This window comes from Halyomorpha halys, unplaced genomic scaffold, assembly GCF_000696795.3.
Source record: "Halyomorpha halys isolate HHAL.00 unplaced genomic scaffold, Hhal_1.1 Scaffold91.1, whole genome shotgun sequence".
Classification (NCBI taxonomy): Eukaryota; Metazoa; Arthropoda; class Insecta; order Hemiptera; family Pentatomidae; genus Halyomorpha; species Halyomorpha halys.
In genome coordinates, this window is record NW_027110755.1 from 2,847,013 (window position 1) to 2,869,708 (window position 22,696).

Sequence of the window (22,696 nt, forward strand, 5' to 3'; positions counted from 1 at the left end):
ATGTGGCCTTGACAACATACCGCCATCTTGGTTTTTTGTATCACGAAGTTATTATAAACAATGAAACTTGGTTAGTTTGCTTTTTGGATAAACAAAACAATGAATATTAAAATGATACATAAAATAAAACATATTAAAACCATTTATACATCAAAATATACTATTTACTAAAAAAGAGCATATTACAATATATATATAAAAATAAAAATAGTATCTTATTCCACATTTTAAACATATATCTACCTCGTGTAATAGATTAGAGATCATACATTTTTGTCAACTTACCTGTTTATAGATTTTAAGAAATCTATTATTATATTTGTATATAATATCTTAAACTTGTACTTCCCATTTTATTGCATATATTTACCTATTGTAATATTAGATATGAGATTTGACACTCTTGCCGTTTACCATCTATATACCATAAAAAATGTGTCCCCACCCAGGGCCTTTATTCTCTCTCTACCTGCTCCTGTTTTTCTGGTCAGTTGGTAAGAGGACATCATTATTATCAGGTTATTATAGCTATTATTCATTCTTGTCAAATTTCTTAATATCTCCTTTTACATATTACTATACCTTACCTATACCATATCTACACCACTTATCTGTTGTACCTTAAACATCTACCTCTCTACCATATTTAAAACCATTTTTAATGAGTATTCTCCTACAATTTATGTGTCTAGATTTTATATTATATTGAGTATATTTATATTATTATATTGAGAACTTATATCACACCTCGATATATTTATTACCAACTTACCTCCAGTCTACCAACATGTATATTTCCTCATATTGTTATTATTAATATTTTATTTATTTTAGTTTTTCTATATACTTTATAAACTTTAAAAATTGTTTTTTATTTTTAATGTTATGTTAATTCTAAAATTTTTTGTAACTTGTTTTCTCATTTAGCCCTGACAAAGCCCTGCAAAGAGGGGCGAAATGTTGGTTAACAATAAATAGTTTTTTGTAATTATTTTGAAATATTTATTGACTGCCACCTGGACTATCTTCCTCCAATATACTTCATACGGTCAACTATCTTCTTTCAATAAAAACTATATTAATTTTGATGTACCAACTCATATTTCAACCATCATGAATTTCATCTAATAGCTATTTCTTGGCCGGGACAGCACAAGGATCAATTATTGTACCGCAATATATGTAATATACGCAGGCGACATATCAGTTTCAAATAATTATCAAATATTAATCAATAATTAGGAAGAGTACTGTTTCTTTACCACTGATTACATTAGGAGGTACTTTGGCCAGCGTTCAAACTTAACTGCCAGGATTATATCATTTCCCAATTAAGACTATCCACAGTCCCTGGATTAAGCATTGATTTCCCCTTTTCCCAATGAGCTACTCCATGTCTTATTAACTTTAAAAGGATCCATAAATAGCCATCAACAATATGATAGAATAATATATTGTTTCATAAATATTTGTACTGAAGTCTAAAAATGTAGAAATCAATGAGTTGAGTTATATAAAGTAGATCTGATAATTATTCCAAAAAATTATTATTTATTTCACCAGACTATCTACTTCTAGAATGATAAACAAAATCACTTCTTCAAATTGAAGTATTTAAAAATTATCACGGTTCTCAGAAATTGGTATTTCTCCCTCTAGCTCTGATTAATGTCAATAAATAATGAATTGATTTTATGCTATTTTGGTACAGAATTTTGTATTCTTCAGCCCTTCTATTTTGCTGCCTTTGAAGTATATTCAAAGGATGAGGCAGGGTAGAGGTCTTCTAGCCTAAGGATTAGCAACATCAAAATGATTTGGTACAGTATGTTCACTTGTTGTCCTTGTACTATACCTAGTTATTAAACTTTGGTTCATTTTGATCATTTGATCACTCATCATGAATAGACTGGCATCAAGGAAAGTTTCAATATAAAAGCTATATTGGCTGGTTATCCCTTTTTTCAAGCATTATCTTATGTTGGCTCTAAAACTGGTGTTAATACTTTTCTATATTCATTATTTTGTTCCACTATGGTCTTAAGCCACCTTTACCTAGCAAACTATTATTGGGAAATGAAATGGTGATGTAAAATTTTTTTTGTGTTTATTTACTCATACTGAATTATTTCATGTCAGTTTATAGTTGAAAAATTATTCAGTAAATGAAAAAGTTTACTATTGCAGGCAGCCCATCTTGATTCTCTTCTGAGATTACTGGACAATGGAGATGAAGCAAAAGTAGCTCTAATGTCTGAAGGAGTATTTGATCTTTCCCCTTTCTTAACTGGTGATTGTATGATGCTGAAGAAGGCTGTAGCGAGCTTATTTGTTGAAGTAGCTAAGCATCCTATCGGAAAGACTGGAATTGTATCGCATGGGTTGATTCCTGTATTATGCCGAGAAGTTACTTATTCACATGTATCTTATTGTTCAATAGCTAATTAATTCTGTTAAAATTGTAAATCTGATTTAACTTCATCTGTACAAAATGTTATAGGGTAAAGAAATAAGAACAAAAATGGCATCTGTTTTGCAGTTTGCAACAATCCATAGGGAGGGAAGGAAGCAAGCTTTTGAATGTGGTTTGATTGATAGCTTAGTTAAATTTCTCCCCCTTAATAATGTGTCTTTGGATATGAAAAAATATGTAATAAATACCCTTACAAATCTTGCTGAATTACCAGAAGGAAGAAAATGTTTGAAAAATATATTAGGTGATTCAAAAATAACCATACTTCTTCATTTTGAACATGATGCCAGCATAATTAGAAGCATCAAGAACCTTTATAGTGTTATAAACTGGGAGCCATAAAAGAAAAACTAACTAGACAATATAATAAACTAAAAAATAATAATTTCTTTCGTTTTTATTTATCAATTATATTTTAATTAAAACTTGAAATATAGAAACAAGTTCAGTGATGAGGACTGAATTAATTTAATAAAAAATTGTCTTACTTCAAATAATTTAAGTTTTATTATTATTATTAATTAATTAATTATTGTGATACTTGGTAATATTCATATTTCTAAAAGATGACAAAAATTGTTATAGTAGTAAATCAATTTCAATCAGGGTGGATTTAATTTTGGAAAAAAGGGTTTATTTCACCAGCCTGGACAAAATCAATAAATATTAATTAACCAGAGAAAGAATAAATAAAATAAATGCATTTCTATCTTCAAAGTTGAAATCGTGGATAGAGAAACTTTATCAAAATCTTAAATTTGCAATAGATCGAGATAAGACAGTTTCAAATATCAAATTTAAAGACAGCAAAACTCACATGCCAGTTCAAACAGGAGAAATTTTTGGAATATATATTGTAATATCCTATTTTTTAATTATATCATTTCAGTATTGTTTATTTGTTATTTTAAATCAAAAAGCAAGCTAACCAGTTTTCATTGTTTAAAATAAATACACTGTTCAAAACAAGGAAGATGGCGGTGCGTGTCCTTCCGAAGTGTTGGTTGAATTGTTTGTGTTGAGATAGATTAAAATTTTTCAACATTTGTTGTTTCTATACAATAATTATAGAAAAAGAATAATCAAAGAAGAAATAGGAGAACATAACAATTATCAATAAACTATTTACAATCTATTATTTTTGGATCGACCAGGAACATTTAAGAGAGGAAATGGGCACTCTTGATTTAGCTGGCTTGGGGAGAAGACATCGGTTCGGCTAGAAGCGGGAAGCACTGGAAGCTATTGTTTGGAGTTTTGGATATAGCATCTTAGACAAGAAGATATCAACAATTATCAATTATTAGGGGAAGATGTGTAATTGGTTAGTTTTGTTTTTAACTGGAATTTATTGTATTTGTAAAATAGCTATTAATTAAGTTTAAGTGTTATTAGTGGTAAAGTGTTGTCTGTTTCTGATTGCCTGGAAACCGGCCCTGAGAAAAAAGTCTCTTATGTAATAAAATTCTATTATCTATTCTATATTAAAGCTTTTAATCTGAACCCAAGTTATCTTTTATATTTGAAATAAGTTAAAACTATCAAAATTCTTTTTATTTTATTTTAAATAAATTTTTGAGAATTACAATATATTCCAAACATTCATACATATACATGTTACTTTGATGCCAGCTGATCGAATGTATGTAAAGAGATGTACTGAACGGAATGGTCACTCCCCATTCTATGTTAGCCCCCTGGCAGCCCATTAATTTAATAAAAAATTAATTTATTTATTTATTAATTAATTATTGTGATACTTGGATTAATTTAATTATTGGAAGATGATTAAATAAATTTTTGAGAATTACAATATATTCCAAAAATTCATACATATACATGTTACTTTAATGCCAGCTGACTGAGAGGATCAGCTGATCGAATGTATGTAAAGAGATGTACTGAACGGAATGGTCACTCCCCATTCTATGTTAGCCCCCTGGCTACCAAGCCATTAAATGTATAAACTGCCTTCAGCGCATAATGTTTTCAACATCTTATAATGCCAAAAGGCAAAACAAGATAAATTGTAAATTTTTATATATATAATTTTCTTAGATTAATCAAAATGTATATAATTGTAATTGTTTTAAATATAAATAAATAGGAGGTAGGAAAAAAAAAAGATTAAACATAAAGCCTGCTACCTTAAACTACCACAGGTAGTAAAAGGTAATACTCAACATGATTTATTCTTTTTTTCCCATAATAAACCATCCACTAATTTATTGTTTATTCTGTTTTAGAGGGATCAGAAAAAAATAAAATAAAGCCAGTATTTTAGAGCAGTTCAAACATGTCAGATCTTATTCCTTCTTCCCTTTTTTGACATTTTGCTTTTGATTATAATTATGTGGTGCTGAAACCCGGGATCTTTGAATACCAAAACAAATTTTAGTCTGAAGAAAAAAATTCTTTTTTCTTTTATTTGTTCTCTCTGATTTATGACAGGTAACGGAATAGTGAAAGCAGCAGTTCTTAACATCGAAGATCAGAATTTCTCCAACCCACTTCCTGCTGCAGCCAACCAACCTGTAGCTGCAATCAACACGGAGATAGAGCCATTACCGGAAGTCTCCTTAGCGCAAGCTCATGCCACGATGCTAGAATGGATTAAGATCCCAACAGCAACCGCTCAGGACCTGAGAAAGGCGGTGTCAGAATTAAAAATTCACAGGAGAGGCCAGGGAATTAAATCACTTTTAGAAAGGGGGTGATAGACTAATAAGCCGAACTGAAATGAAGACAGCCGAACACCTCCTTGACAGTGAGGATGCTGGGGCGTTAAGGGCAGCAGTCGTCTGCAGGGTGAAAAGAAGTATCCTCAATCAAATTCAAGCGGATGAGGAGTCACCCTAGAGCATGATCAAAGCGAGATTAAAGAAGGCATTTGAAGGACGTTGGACCCCAGAAAAGGACATATTTATGATCATTAGGGACACGAAGAAACCGAGACAGTCTAATGGGCAGTATGCCGCGGAAGACAATCCAGGTGCAGGGTCAGATGCAATTCCTATCCAATGTATTAAAGATTCAGCTAGGGAATGCTGGAAGGATGGAATGCCGAGAGAGTGCTCATTCACAGAGTGCGTGCAGGAACTTATTGATGTCAGCGCCAGAGAGGAAGAGTCCCTTATGGAAATAGAAGAAAGCGGATGGACGAGAGTTGCTTATAATCGTTCGAGGACTAATCCAGTTCCATGGAGAAGAAATGAATACCGTCATAGTGGGAAGGAAAGAGTAACTCTCACCAAAAGGAGGCAGATAAAACCAAGAAGCAGCCGGTGCCATGAGGACAGAAAATGCCATGGTTGTGGGAAAAGAGGACACTTAGTGGCCCACTGTCCACGAACAAGGTGTTTTGAATGTTGAAATGAGGGCACATAGCCCCAAACAGTGGCCATACTTGTACTGAAGAAGAGATGTCGGCCGGGGTGAACCAATTGAGATCAACGGATTCGGAGAAGCAACCAGGAGTTGAATAAATCATCTGGTGAATCGACGGAAACATTGGAGACTGAAGAAGAAGCTGGAGAGCCAGGGAATCAAGTCAGAGAAGAGACAGGAGGATGGGAACAGAGGCAGATGGAGGCGAAGAACAGGAGAGAGGAAGACACGAGACATCTGAAGGGGATGTCCGCAGAGCAGCGACTGCACACTACTGAATTATAACGAGAGGGGAAAGCGGCGGTCTGCCTATAATAGAGATAGGAGGAGTGAGGTGCCTAATGGACACTGGCAGTTCCAACACCATCATGTGCCGAGAAGACCTAGAAAAGCTGTGTAGGGGAGAGAGGACACACCAGATTCGGAAATGTCAATGTAAATTAATCACCCTTGGTGGCCCTGGTGAAGTAGAGGGGGAGGTAGGGTTGAAACGGTGGGGATTTAGTAGGAAATACTTGCAGGTACATATCGTAGGAAGTATGCCTAAGGAATACAAAGTATTTGTGGGATGTGACCTACTAGGGAAGGTGGGATAGAAATAGCAGGGGAAAATGGAATATTAAGTTAGGAGGAAAAATCAACAAATGTCATTTTCAGCAGAGTGCGGGCGCTCGGGTTGGAGCAATCAATCAAGCCGAGGACTGGAGACGAAGCCTTAGGGGGGAAATATGAAGATATCTTTTTACAGAAGGGGACAAGCTTGGGACAACCGGGAGGATGGTCCATGAGATCTCACTAAAACAAGAAAAAGTGAAAGAGTAGAGATACCTGCAGGCTCTACATCACCACATCCAGGAAGAGCTTGAAAGTTTAAAACACCAGGGAATAATTATTGACAGTACTTCCCCGTATAATAGTCCGTTGTGGGCAGTGAAAAAGAAGAGTGTGCCTGGTGAAACTACCGAAAAGTATAGGGTGGTAATAGATTACAGGAACTGAACAAGAATACCGTAGATGAGAAGTATCCGATCCCCAGATTTGAAGACATTTTGGACTAGCTGAGCTACGGTATTCAGCACTCAGGACTTGAAAACTGGATATCATAAAATAAAAATGCACTTTAAGGATCAACATAAGACGGCATTCACATTTGAGAGGGGCCATGACTGGTACTTAATAATTATTAAAGGCACCGATAATTTAGGTGCATATAAGTTTGTTCCCATCACATATTTTGAAGGTGCATAAAGATCATTTTAAGATTATAAAGGACAGAAGATTAGGTTTCCTAAATGTCACTGACTAATTCATTAATGTTAACTTATTTTGTTAATATCAATTATAAATACAATCATAGCTAATTTTCTTTTATTACTAATTGTTGTTTCTATTACATTCATACTTTAATTTTTAAAAATGTCTCACATTATGTTTTTATCAATCAACATCCACTTTTTCAATACTTGCTCAGCTCAGATCTTATTTTAGGGACATTAGAAGTATATTTCATTATTTTAACTGTCATACAGCATATTTGGAGGATTTCTGCTACATTTTTATGTTTTACTGCCTACTTTACAGTTTTTCTATTGCATATTTTTAGGGTTTTTACTGCATAAAAATTTGAGTTCTGATCATAATATAAAAAAAAAATAGATATAAATGTTGCTGGGTCTGACTGTCCCACCTATCACTTTAAGGGTTAAGATACTGTACTTACTCTAATATAAACAGAAACACATTAAAATATACATTTATATTGAAACTTTTAACAAATTATTTAGATACAATACTATGTTTTGGTATACTTGGAATACTTTATAGACATTATTAATCCTAATTTTAAATTAAGATTTTATATTAAAATGTACTCGAAATAAGTGGGTATAATATTACAGTAAAGGAAATGATTAACTATATAATTTAAACAATGATAAATCACAGCTTGCCTCAAACAGTATAAAAATCATCAGTCTTCACATTGAGATGAACATCATCAAGATTTTTTAAATGTGGTTATATAAATTACACGAATAGAAACCTTTAACAATTTGTTGTTTACTGAGGCCTTATAGATAGATACATTTTATTTTTTATTGTTTGCTTAACAGGATTAATTCTTTTGAGAATTTGAGTCATGACATTGACAAGTTGTTCAGAACTCAGTCCTGTTTTCCGGCCTTTGAATTTTTGAAGTAGCTCTGTAGTGGTCATTGGTTTTCTCATCAAGTACCTCCTTACAGCTTCTTCAGTTATGCCATTTTCACCACTAAAGCAACAAATATTAAAGTATATAAAAATATTTCTTACTTTAATGCTCCTTAAACAAATTTTATGAGCTTTAGTAGATACATGATCAGTTTATTTCCAACAGCCAATATTTTTTTATGCTACTAACCTCAGATGAACTACGAATAAATATAATCCTTAAAAAGATAATAATTATGAATAGTTATAATTTTCATATAAAACCATTTTTGCAGAACTATCGAATATAATCATCAAGTTCAATGCACCCATTAAAAATCTATGATTTCAGAATAAAATGTTTGATTTTGAAAATTGAAGGCTTCAAGACAAGAATATGTCACACAAATCTTCAAAAACCGAAAAAATTGTTTTCAGATTTTGAAAATTTATTCATTACTACTAAGACCTACTAAGTTTTATTTAATAATTCACAAAACTCTAAAAAAAAAAAAAAATATATTATGATTTTCGAAATGGGGTTTTGGTATATTCAAGTTGTTTGAATGTTAATTTCATATAGTGAACAGAAATTTAGAAAACATATGTAAAATGAAGCATACCCATAAGAAAGCATTGGAGGCTGATGATCTATTTTGGCCTTCTTTGTTGGAGATATTTCAGTTTTCTTGTCAACCGGACTAGGGCATCTTGAATTTGATGCACTGTAAATAATATATAATGAAAAAAAAATAAATAAGTTAAAAAAAAAAATCCTAAATCTCATTCAAGCTATAACCAATATTTAATAACTAGGATATTCACAAAAATAACAAAATGGAAAACCTTAAATTTTATATAAAAAAAAATTTCCAACCAACTTTGAATGACTTTTTTAAAAAAGCTTAACAATTTTTTTTTTTTAAGTAGGAGTTCTCAAGCAGGAGGCCAAGAATAGATTGAGGCCAAAAGGTTGAGAACACCTACTCAAAAGGTATAGGGAGTAAAATTATTGAAAAATTACCTATTGGCATCTTTCTTTCCTTCAGCAACTTCTGAATCAGAACTATCACCACTTGAATCTGAAGAAGTTTCTAAACAACAAACATAAATCATAAACTACTTTTCAAATAAATCAAAAGGATAAATATAGAATAATTTATCTCGTTCAAGGAATGATTAATTATATCTAGGATAATGAATCTCCATCTCTGACTTTCCTGTGATATCAAAGAGTCTTTTTAGCCTACATTTAAATCAGAGCATATTCACACTCATGAGGAAAAGTGAAACCAGGGAGGAAAGGATCATGAAGTGGCTAGGTTTGATTGGTTCGATTATAATGAGGTAAATTACACTAGAAATAGACAAATCAAATGTTTTGGATATATTTACAAAATGGATGAAGAAATAAAACCCAGGAAAATACAGCTAGGTCTACAAATAAAAGCCTATGCAGCTAATACCTACAGTTGATGACAGCTGGAGGAAGAAGATTTTTAAAAAACTTATTTATTTGTTAAACTTTTCTATATTAATCAATTATTAATGCAATTGTAGATTATATAAAAATATTGTGAAATTATAGATGCAAAAGAGGGGGCACAGTATCACTGAAACATACAAGACATAAATGAATAAGTTAAGCACTACTGTATTATAAAATTATTAGTTGACTGAATTTTATATTTGTAAGAAGGTAGTCTGGGTGGCGGATACCTCAAAACCTGTATTTCCCAACATATTACATCCATTAACTCCCTTAACCTGTCCACCTCCAAATTATCTCAAGTTGATACAGTACATCACAAGTACTTGACCCTCAATGGTTAGTTTGACAAATCTTCTATCTTAGCTATAGTCCTCAACCATTAAAAATTCTTCATAGCAAAGTCAATCCAAATTAATTTGGAACCAAATCTTGTTAACCTTAAAGTCGATAAAGATAAATTCTCAAACCTAAACTTAATAAAACACAAATCATAGTGTTATCAGCATAAAACCTACAGCTTAATAAAGCCTAATCTAAATCAAAATTGTTCCAATAGAAATGAGGAGTCCCCCATAGGTCTAATCTATGATCAGAACATATGGATAATCTTGTTAGGTTTAACCTTTGTAATACCGTAGGGGTATCTCTTTAATAACCCCACAAGCTCTTTTTCTAATGAAAACTTATATCCAAAAATACCTCAACTGCCAAGTCGCTCAACAATTTTTTTCACAAAACTATCTTGAATTACAGGAGTAAGTTTCTATTAAATTTACAAAAACATATCACACAGTTTCTTTTGTCCAAATAAAAACACAGTTAGGGTCCCTCCAGCACTCCCCTGATGGTATTTGTCATAAATGGTTTCTGAGGAATTATTTAGATTCACTGTGACTATTTGCGTTGAGTAAATATTTCCTAGAAGTAGTACCTACCTAATATATGAATCATACTAACCAAAGGGCACTTACAGAAACAAAAATGTAACTTGTACAGTCAGGTGATAAAAACAGGAATGGGTTCCTGAGGATGAAACTGAAATGCATGCCTATCTAGATCTTCTATCCAGTGGGGTCATTAAAAGAAACTGAGAACTTGCTACAAAGAATGGTGTTCAGATTATCTTTTTCAAAGGCTTATATTTGGAGCAAGCATGACCGCAACACGGTTGTATTATAGACAAAAGAGAATGAGAACGGATAAATTAGCTGTGATTAGAGAAGAGACAAACATTTTCACATCTTAATGCCAAAAATACTACAATATAGGATTTTTCTGAACATTCTATCTAAAAAGAGTTTAGAAATGATGAACGATGTCTTGGAAACCGCCAAGCATAAAAATTGTGTTTGCGAGGAGATTCACATGGAAAAAGAGAAAGCCTCAAATCCAAGTGTGACGATATAACAAGAATGAAATTCTCGAGGTGGGAATAATATATATAAATTATGCTCCTGTCAATAATACAACAATGTAACAAAAGAAAATGAAGTCATGTAATTTGGAAAGATCGTTTGGTCTTGGCTTTTCCCATTCCAATCGTATGTATCTACTTTTCGTTTTTTCTCCTTTAGTTCATCATTAAATTTATTAATATTTTCTATTTATTCATTTTATACTTTTGCTGAAATGAGAACTTGTTATTTTCAAATTAAAAAAATTGAAGGCACTTTAGAGGAAGAATTTTTGAAAATGTGGCATTTAAGAGCTGTTAGATTATTTCAATAAGGATAACACCTACATGATATTAAAGAACACTTAATTGCTCATTGATTCACCAAGATTAATCAAAATTGTCAGAGTAATTTTGAAGAAAAAGGAAAAAAGTGTAAAATAGATTTTATAAGGCGGTACTTCCGATCAGTCGATTTTAACGAAAACTATGTGATTGTCACATCCCAGCCTTAAATATTTAATTTCAAGGTCTTGTGATTTTTTGTTCTTGAGCTAGGCTGTTCTCGTATGCATGCACACACGGACAGACCATTTTGCAAGCCTTGATCTCGAAACATGCATTTCCGTAAAAAACTAGAATTGGAAATTTTGCCCAATTGCAATACTTTTCCTTACTATATATTCCATAAAAAGGTAAGTGAAAGTAAAAAATTAAGCTATACCACCATCTCCAGCTGCTTTCTTCTTTTCATTGGGCTTCTTCTTCCTTTTCCTTTTTTTACTTTCTTTCTCTTTCTGCTCAGCCTCTTTATTTTCTTTTTCACCTTCCTTTCCTTCTTCTTTTTTATTTTCTTCATCCTCTTCATCTTCATCAGAGGTAAGTAAACGTCTAAGAGCACTTTCTTCAGCAACACCTTTCATTTCCTTATCTATCTTTCCTTCATGGTCTGAAACACTAAGAAAAAATTATTTGGATACAATTAATATTTTACAATAATGAAGATTTTTATAGTTTTATTAATATTTTGAATAGTAAGGAAAAACAATTTATAAGGAAAACTTATTGGAAACTACATTTATTAACTGATGATGTAATAATACATTAGTTACCATGAATAATGAAAATAATCCATACCTGATACAGAAAATTAAATTATAAATTTGCTGTTTACACTAAAATTATTAATTGTTGGTTCCAGAAAAAAAATAAATAAATAAAAATCAATAAATACATATATATATTTTTTATTTATGCTCTTTTAACTTGTCATGGTTAGAATCAAGCTTACCAAAGAATTTTATAATCCAGAAGAATTAATATGAGAAATTTTTTTTTCTTAGACTACTGTCACCTTATCTAAATCTACCTAAATTTAGAATGGAATGGAAGTAGTTGACTGTAGATGTTGGTCTGGGAGGAGTGGAGGAAGGAAGAGTGCAGCGGGAGGAGGAGAGAACTAAGATTAAAAAAACACATGGTTTCAGAAACTGGCATGAAAAAATTTAATCTTTTTATCAATTTGTCAAAGAAAAAATTAAATTCTATCTGAACCTAAAATAAAATGAGTCGAGAACATGAACATTAACTGTAACAATGCTATATCTGTCACTTAAGCACAAAAATAAGACCACATCTGTCAAGTATAAAGAATGGTTAGCGCGTCTTCTAGAAAATATTCCGGATATTTTTTAATATACACTGATGGTTCCAAATCCGAAAGCTCGACCGCCTCATCTTTTGTCACTCACGATTCAACCCACAAGTTTAAATTACATAAGTTATGCTCAATATACACCGCCGAACACCACGTGATAGCATCAGCCCTCCATTTTTGCTTTTCAATAATTCAGAAGACTATTGTAATAATCTCAGATTCGTTGAGCTCTCTAAAAAGTTTAAAAAACATGTACCCCGAACATCCACTCATTATAAGAATTCAATCTTTTCTTCTAAAATTATCACAACAAGGTAAATCCATTATTTTCATATGGGCTCCAAGCCACATTGGCATTGTAGGTAACGAGCTCGCGGACAAAGCTGCCAGAGAGGTACTCACGCTCCCTGGCCGAGGCACCACCGTTCTTACCCCTTCAGAACTCAGTACACCCCTTAAATTACAAATATTAGAAAAATGGCAGGCCAAGTGGGATGAAAGCTCTCCGAATAAATTAAAAGAAATAAAACAATCTGTAAAACCATGGTCAACATCCTACCGCAACAGCCGTAGGGAGGAAGTTGCTCTAACCCGCTTGAGAATAGGTCATACTTTTCTCACGCACTCTCACCTAATCAGAAAACTGCCACCTCCAACGTGCAAATATTGTCAGTCCATTCTAACGATTGGACATATTTTTGAAGAATGTACTTACTATTTGCCAATAATAAACAGGATAGGACTGACCCCAAATTTATCAGAAGCTCTCACAGATAAGGAAGCTAAAATTACATTAGTATTTGAATTTTTAAAAGCACATCGCCATCCCCTTCTTTATAAATTATAACTCCTCTTTGATTTTTATTATTTTTTTTTTTTTTTACTTTTATCATGCCATAGGCGTTGATGACCAGAGGGTTTTACGTCTTTAAGCAATAATCAACAACAAGAATAATAGGAATATATGAGTAGTTTTCTATCTATACCAATAAATCAAATTTCGTGAAAGTTCTTATTTTAAAAATATTATGGGAGCATTTCATGTAGATAAGTAGAATTTTTATTGAAAATGTTAATTTGTAATACTTATTTGATAGGGGAAAATTTAAATAAATTAAATATATTCTTTGTGTAGAATTCTAATTTGTTAAGAAAAACTTTACTTTTCAGAAATGGATAATTAACTTTTTGTAGAAAACTCCTCAGATATTAGTAATATGAGGTAAGGCAATATTTACTATAATATTAAAAATACAAACCTGTCAGAAGAATCTGATATGTAATCGAGTTCTCTTCCTTCTTCATCACCATCATCACTTTCTTCAAACGCAGATTCATCAGAACCTTTTTGTTTCTTAGTTTTAGGTTTTTCTCCTTTTTCTAAAAAAAAAAAAATAGAAAAAGAAATTTGATAGGCCAAATAGTACAATGATAAATAACATGCCTTCCTCCTCACCCACCCCTCCAAAGATATAGGAGGTTTGTACATTATAAGGATTTTTGAAAGGATGACAACTTAAACCAGTCCAAGTCACTATACTTGGGTAATGAAACGAGACATATGTAAAAATCGTTTTCCAAGACAGAATGTAACACAAAGGAACATAAATTATTACTATATCCAACCTCAAAAAATTTATAAAACATAAAACTGCCACTTTTTAAAACACTGAATAAGCTTAGTAGCACTCTCTCAGCCATTTGCAACTATACTCGATACTACAGAGGAAGAGTCACACTTTTAGACATGTATGTCAATCAAACTTATTTAGATCACATACGGTTTAACATCATATTCTACCTAACATTAAATATATAGGGGTATCCAGACATAATTTTATGGATGTGAACATGTGAAGATTAAGAGAGAATTTTTACGAAAAAGTAGAACAACTTCAAATGAAAAACAGAAAAGAAACAACAACTTACTCTTTTTTTCTTTTGCTTTCTTTTCTTTTTTTTCTTCATCCTCCTCTCCTCCTTCATTATTTGAACTTGACTCATCATCTGAATCAATCCAATCATCCATTTCAGAAATTTTTAAATCTGAAACAAAAGTTTAAAAAATAATTAGTAATGAATTTTGTCTTAAAGATCATAGAAAAGAATGAAAAAACTCCTTATATTACAAATAATGATTGTAATAATAATAATAATGATAATTAATAATCAAATCAACATGAATTACCAAAGTTAAATAGGTCAACAATATACATTTACTTACTTTATTTGTCTTTAGTAGAAATTTATGCACTTCATTAAAACACATCCTAAGATTATATGTACTCTATAAGAGAACTAATTTTCCATTGTATCTTTAAAAATACAGTATCATTTTATAGTCTGAGTGCTTATAAAGAAAACACTTCTGTGTTCTCAAAGTTTAAATTACAGAAAACGGTTCTTTCAGTTTAGACTCATTCTTCTAATAAAAAACAACAATCATTGGACGTTACTGTTTTATGATCCATTGATGAGATTAGAATTAATATTCACCAATAGGTTACTATTCTCAATTACAGCTTACTCAAAAATTTCAAGAAAATAAAACAAAATAATGGCAATAATACATGTTTTTTTTATTGAAACTTTTATTGCATCATAATAAAAATAATTCTAACTAAAAGTTAACAGGGAAAGTAATGAAAGTTTTTGTAATTAATTATTCAGATAATTTAAATGTAATAAAATTCATGATAAAAGAAACTTTCATCATGCATCTAAATGTTTACTATATATGTATATATGTATTACCTGAGAGCACATTTATTGGTTGCCATTCAAAACACATTTTTAATTTTTCTTTTAAACAAAATTGTTAGGAGGGTATTGTTCTTAATATTAAGAAAAGAAAAAAAAAATACTGTTCTTAATGTTACATTATATAAAGAAGGAAATCAATATACATATATTTTTGTGCTGTAATGTTACCACCACATAAAAAAAAATTAATCTATACTTAACATTTGAAAAACTCCTATGATTATTCTATTTCTACATTAAAATTATAAGAGAAGAAGATGGTTGGGTGGTGCGGTCAAATTGAAACACAAATAAGTTGAAGTAACTAATTTAATCGTGCCAACGTTTTGTCTAGAATTTCTAGCCTTCATCAGGGCTAAGAACAGAACAAGATAACAACCAATGAATGAGGGAAGTGGAAAATAAAATGTATAAATCCACTTCTCTCATCACTTTATTTTATTAATTCCATTCTGTAAAATTATTTACTTTATGTCATTCTGTTTAAATTTTCTGTATTCATTGGTTGTTATCTTGTTCTGTTGTTACCCCTGATGAAGGCTAGAAATTCTAGCCGAAATGTTGGCACAATTAAATAAGTTACTTCAACTTATTTGTGTTTTAATTAGACCGCACCCACAACCATCTTCTCCACTTATAAGTCATCCATGGTCAACTATCTCTCATGATTAAAATTATAAATTCATTTTCTACTTGATTCAAACTGTAAGGACTTCATAAGTCCTAGTTCTCAAATGTTTGGTGTAAAAAGTCAAAATATTGAATTAGATAAAAAAAAAAAAATCAAAAAGAAAAGAATAATCACCATTGGATTTTCTCTTTCCCTTTTTAAGGTTTAGTTCTTCCCCCTCTTCCCCATCTCCTTCTTCATCCTTTTTTAATCTTTTTCTCAACATAAGTGAAAAGTAATTCATTACTTTGTTTCTCCTATAATATATAAGTAAATAATAATTAATTTACAATGTTATGCGTTAATAGTAATAATAATAATAATAGAAGAAATATTGACTAAAATCAAAAGATTTAAAATGAAAATATTGAAAGTATAAATATAAGAATCAAATTTACTAAATAAAAACAGGGAGATAATGGACCAAAAGACTAAAGCTGGTTTATGATGAATCAGTATAATAGCAGATGGATAAGAAGCAAATAAGCTATTTCAGGAACTAAAAATCAGATACTCATGAAAGTTTAATTAAAAGGTTGTTTAAAAAAGTTAATTTAAAGGTTTTAATTAAATGTTAGGATAGAGAAGAGCCTGTGGCACCCCAAAACCTATACTCAGAAACTTGACTCCAAGATTCACACCAGAATATACAAGTTAGAAGATAAATCAGTAATTTTTGAAGACAAAATAAAATCTCAAATTACATAGGCCCTGTCCGAGTGATATATGCTCGCTTATACACCCATAAGTACACACTCACAAGAAAGCACAAGTACCTAACTTTCAGATCTCTAGTATCACCATGTACCCCATAATTATCCAACATACCTTGATACTGTAATTTTTATGCTACTTTTTTTTTTTTTTTTTTGTAAGCATTATATGTTAGAAAAATGTCCCATTTTACTTTAAGGCATGGACCTCATGAACTCTCAGCAGGGATTTTATGGTCACTTTCCAACATTTAGAACACTACATTCAGTTATTTTGGAGAATTCCAAAACCTAGAGAGCATAAATCTACAGGGTATTGTATAGGACTAATCAAAACCATTGAACACCTTAACCTAAACCACATTAACACCCTCAAACTTTTTTAGTGGAGCTACAGGTTCAAATTTATAAAAGTAAATCACTCAGTCGCTGTTTTTAAACTTGACAGATGAAGCTCTACAGAGTGGGGCAAAATGTCGGCAAATAAATAGTTTCTAGCTATCAGTGGTAGTTTCTAACGATCAGTGGTGAGAGAGTTTACCAAAGCGAGACCGGAGATTTGATGAAAAAACTTTCTATAAAAAGTGAGATATAAGAAAAATGAGGACTTTCTCAGTGTTTTTGAACTTAACAGCCCTGCAGAGTGGGGTGAATCATTGCCAAATAAATAGTTGTTAACTATTTTTTGATCCTTTGTTTTTGACTGCACTCCTGACCATCTCCTTCATATTTTGGGGAATAAAGGGATGATAGAATCTAGGAGGTCATTGAGTACTATGTTGGAGAGATCTAACAAATTGAAAACAATATTATTTCTTAATGTAGTTAAATTCCAATAAGCTGGTTTTTGAGCAATATAAAATTAATAACCTTCCAAATTCCTGTTCTGCTTCTTCTGCAGACAAAGCTTTGTATCTTTGAATAGGCTGGAAGTTGTACCATTCTGTGAGAGGGTAAGCTTCAATACCACCATCTGCTGCATGTGTAAATACATAGTAAGATGCATTCTCAGCTACACCTCCTTCTCTGATTCCTTTAAACCTTAAAAAAAATTACCAATTACATAATGATGAGTTTACAAATAATATAAGATCTGCAATAATAATTTATTACCCTGAGATATTATTATTGTTCTTTTATTTATAACATGTTAATCTATTGTTAAGAAATAGATAATAGCATATTCTTATGAAATAAACAATTAGTACACAAAAACACTTGAAAATTTTGTAAAAATTCATCAGGACAAGAGGTAATTGTCTCATAACTATGGATTTAGCCTTAGATAGCACATGCAAATGCAGTAGCATTAAATATTAAAGTATTAATAGAAACAAATTCTTAGCTCAAGAAAATATTTTACAGATATAGACAATGGGATAGATATAGTTTTTCTTTTCAAATCAATAAAAAAGTAATAAAATACTTTAAATTAATTAGTTTATTAATGAGCTATAATGTATTGTTTTCACACATTAATTTTATTAAATTAGAAGTAATCTTAAAAATCATACTTCTTTCCAGTTTTTCCTCCAATTTTTAAAATCCATGGCTGATCTTCAGGTTTGTACTTTCGAGTAATAATACCATATTTCTTTCTCCTTGCTTCTTCTCGAGCTTCTCTACCATATTCACTGCCTGCACCAAATCTAAAAAAAAATCATTCATTATTTACCATAAAAGTATAAACTAAATTGGCATTTGTAAATTAATATATTATAAATATGTTTTAATACTTTGGCTGTTCTTCATCAGCATTTCTAAATTCTTTAATATTATTTTCTCTCTCCATTCGAACTTGAGACCATTTTGTAAAATCAATATTTGATACAGGATTAAAACGCATAACGTGAAACTTTTTCTTCACATTCCTATAACCAAAAAGATTTAATTACTATAACAACAAAATAAAAGTACAAATTAATAACTAACTCTTCCAGTAGAAGATCATTAATTTAAGTACAAATTAAATTTGTAAAATGTGGTTCAATTGAGCTTACTTACTTGGGAACTCTGATAGAATATTCTTGCACCGATGGAGCAGAGCTCTGAAAAGTTAATTATAAATATTAAAGGGTGAAAAAAAAACATCAATTCCATATAAACAAATACATTAAAAACACAATATTGCTTTAAAAAGAAAATTCCACTCTAGCAACTGCCGGTTTAAAACTCCAGAATATAGGTAAAAAACTTGGTACACTTGAATGTTGGGTCTGTTGGACTCAGTAACATGATTCATCAACTTTTTATTTAATATCATCAAATGTTCGAATTAATACTTAAATATATCTGAATTTATTACTAATGAATTAAGAGTATATCCACTAGTTTGAAGGGAAAAACATTACTTCTCTTTGGGGTCTACAACTTATCTCAAGAGTCACATGTCAAGCTTGTTATGAATATTTCAAAGTAAACATTAATAACTTGCCAAAATAACATTACTTGCCAATTTAGTTACAGTGATGGACAATAAAAATACCTACCCCCACCTCAGTCTTCTGACCAATGGGGTGGTTAATTAAAAAAGTAGATACTCAAAACAATATTAATGGAGAACAATTTTGTCTGTCCAGGCAAATTAATGTGAGATCCTACTATGTCTTATTTGTAACATTCTGGTCCAGCAAATGGTGAAGCATGCTTATGGACAGGAGTTCACACTATACTTTGTTTGCAGTATGCTTTATCTTTTGTCAATACAGTGTCTTAGTAGCGTATACACACTTATTATTATTATTAGGTCATTATTTTGATTTGCGTGATGACATTATGTTAAAAGGTGGAATTTATGCATTGTATGAAGTAATAAAAAAATACTCATGGCTCTTAAATGCAATTTTTCAAGATAACGTTTCAGCAGATTAATGCAAGAACCAATTATTTCAACGTTGAGATGGTCGATTCCGTATAATTTTGGACACATTCAGATACTTACAATCCTTGCTGAATACTAGTGAAATAGTATCACACTTGTTAACAGATTGACTATATCAAGACACACCATATATACAACTTAAGCTATAATACAATGGGGCATAGCCATAAAGAACCAGTAAGTAACCTTCTGGTGTTTCAGTAAACTTTTAGCAATACATATTATAATATTTATTGGACCTCAGTAGATAAATTCTCAAGTATAAATACATTTATATGAGTTACTATAAATAACAAAAAAGTAAATTTCAGAACAGGACTGAATAACTACTTGCTATTCATGCCATTAGTAATACATAATATTGAATGACTGATACTGGATGAAAGATAAAAATATTATACTAGTGAAAAATAGATATATTATACCAATATAACTTACAGATTGGTTATTCATTTCAAAATTCTGAAAGCCTCTTTATAAGGAGGTCCTTTTTTATATTCATATATTTCTAATTGTTCCACCAACCGAACTGTTAAAAAAAGAGTGATTGTAGAGAAAACATTTTAAAACTACACATCGTTTCTTAAATCAAATGTTAAGTGAAGTAACAACAAACGGTACAATTCAATTCAGGTTATTTTAGAACCGAAACCTACTTACAACTGCAATGCATTTAGCAAGGAGGTCATTATTCGTCGATTGCTATGGACAAAGAGACATTTTCTTCAATTAGACGTAACGTTATTGGTTTATTTTTATAACACATTGCAATGTGATTGAATCATTCTTACAAATAATTTTTTTTTAATATAGGATTTTCAATGAAATAGTGGGTTTCATCAGCCCCAATTGGGTATGGCTTTATTCCAGATCACCGTGTCCAAAGGCCCATTCATACCTTAAGCCGTATCCTATTAAGGATTTTTCCATTTTCCTGTCAAAAGTTTTCCTGTTCTACCATCTATTTTCCAAAAATGTGCCTACCTTAGTAATCTTTCTTCAAGCGTTCTTCTTAAATAATGGCCATACAATACTATGCGTTTTCCTCAATCTTGTCAGGTGGTTGTGTAAGATCTGACTCCAATTGATGATTGTTAGGTATTCTTGAACAGAAGACCTCGACAATGAGTGTTCAAAATAGGTAAGGTAGATTTTTGGTAGGCGAATAGATAGGGTGAGACATAGGGATGCCAGCCATACGTTCTGCGAGGATGGTATCCTCGTCCTACAGGTTACTGTTCCTGTAGGTTTGAAAAGAAGCTACAGGAACAGTAACCTGAACCCTCGGGTACCCCGGAGGGTAGCCAGCCACTGTCATGCAGGAAGCTAACTCCGTTTTACTGGGTGTAATTCCTGAAGGGGTATGTAAACCCGCAGAGAAGCTAGTCACCGGGTCCTACGAGATAACAGTTGGTAGAAGATGGAATAGAAATCCAGAGAATTAAAAGATAATATACAATTCCAAAAGTTTAGTATCATAATGTATTGTTCCACTATGTAAATTATTATCCCCTGCTTTCTAAGAAGGTGTTTCTCGTTAAGCGAGATTTGACACTGAGATCTTCTCATTTCAATAGACTGACATGGTACTTGAAAGCTAAAAATGTACTGCCAGCATGGCAGAGTGGGTTCAGGAAAGGGAGGAGTACTAGAGACAACCTGGTTCGGTTACAGTCCGATATCCTAGAAGCCTTTGAAAATAAGAGAAAAGTATTAGCAGTATTTCTTGATATAGAAAATGCTTTTGATAGGACCTGGAAAAGATTTATAATTGACACTCTAGTTAGTATCGGGATTAACGGTCATATTCTTGCCTTCATAAACAAATTTTACTTAACAGAAGCTTTAGAGTCAGAATTGGTAATGTCCTATCGAAAGAATTCGAACAGGAAAATGGAGTGCCTCAGGGTTGTGTTTTGAGCACGACTCTTTTCTGTATTTGTTTTAATAAAATGTTGAATTTGAAGTTACCATTTAAAATCATGCTATATGCGGACGATCTTGTTATTTATAGTGAAGGAAAAAACGTAGTATCCTTACAAGAAGATGTTCAAACTGCTCTAAACAATGTCAGTGTATGGCTTTCTGATCACGGGTTTAAAATGTCAACAAATAAAACCGTTACTATTCTTTTTTGCAAAAGACAGCCGATTGTAATGCCGTCACTGACCATTAACAATCTATCAGTTACATTCGCTCACACTGTCAAGTACCTCGGATTGAATTTTGATAAAACGCTCAGCTGGATCCCGCATATAAAGCAATTAAAAGCAAGTCCTCCGCTAACTTAATCTTTTGAAAATGGTCGGTAACACCAGCTGGGGTGCGGATCGAACAAGTATGCTGACCCTATACATAACGCTAGTGAGATCAAAATTGGATTACGGTTGTAATGCCTACAGCTCATCATCGGCACCTTAAAATGCTTGACTCTGTACAAAATGCAGGACTCAGAACAGCTGCGGGTGCTTTCCACTCAAGCCCTATCAATAGTCTATATGTCGATGCTGGCGAGCCTCCACTTGACCTACGAATACAACAACTGGATCTCATTTACTTTGTTAAAATCATATCAGCTATAAACCATCCTATTAATGAGCTGTTTCCAAATAGACAAATTCTAAACCAGCAGCAAATCGACCTAACCAAGAGAACACCGTTTACAGTCAGGATTTCCACTTTACTGCTCAGTTTAAACATAGAAATACCTACTTTGCGAGATTAGAGACTGTAATTCCATCATCTTATCCTTGGGGACTTCCCTCTCCTAAACTCTGTCTTTTCCTTTCAAGGCTACCTAAAAACAACACTCGACTATATCGATATAAATATGAGTTTCTCAGTCTGCAACATAAATTAGGTGACGCCGAATTCATTTATACTGACGGCTCCAAAAATTACTTATTTGTTGGAGCCTTGATTGTGTGTAATGATGACCAGTACCTATTCTCTTTATCACAGATATGTAGTAGCTATACAGCTGAAATGGTTGCAATAAACAAAAGTTTAAATGTTTTTCACCCTACAAAACCTGTTCATCTGTACAGACTCTTTGTCTGTTCTACTTAGCTTAAGAAATA

At 31.8% G+C, this 22,696-nt stretch overlaps 2 protein-coding genes across 6 annotated transcripts in view; one reads left to right on the top strand and one right to left on the bottom strand.

Moving 5' to 3' along the window:
- The window catches only part of LOC106677254 (radial spoke head 14 homolog), a 28,376-nt gene extending 25,518 nt beyond the window's left edge, over window positions 1–2,858 (top strand). For all 5 annotated transcript variants that reach the window (XM_014415063.3, XM_014415066.3, XM_014415067.3 and 2 more), the window contains 2 exons: window positions 2,188–2,421; window positions 2,501–2,858. In XM_014415063.3, coding sequence (XP_014270549.1) covers window positions 2,188–2,421; window positions 2,501–2,815 — 549 coding nt within the window. In that variant the 3' untranslated portion in view covers window positions 2,816–2,858. The remainder of the gene's footprint in view (window positions 1–2,187; window positions 2,422–2,500) is intronic.
- Window positions 2,859–7,777: 4,919 nt separating this feature from the next.
- TfIIFalpha (transcription factor IIFalpha) lies at window positions 7,778–20,220 on the bottom strand. Its single transcript, XM_014415019.3, has 12 exons — window positions 20,055–20,220; window positions 18,740–18,783; window positions 18,472–18,606; window positions 18,250–18,384; window positions 17,606–17,776; window positions 16,158–16,279; window positions 14,519–14,635; window positions 13,849–13,969; window positions 11,657–11,889; window positions 9,072–9,141; window positions 8,671–8,772; window positions 7,778–8,129 (listed from the first exon to the last, which is right to left on the bottom strand). The coding sequence occupies exons 1-12, from the start codon at window positions 20,067–20,069 to the stop codon at window positions 7,919–7,921; spliced, it is 1,476 nt and encodes a 491-aa protein (XP_014270505.1). The 5' UTR covers window positions 20,070–20,220; the 3' UTR covers window positions 7,778–7,918.
- Between the last annotated feature and the right edge of the window lie 2,476 nt (window positions 20,221–22,696).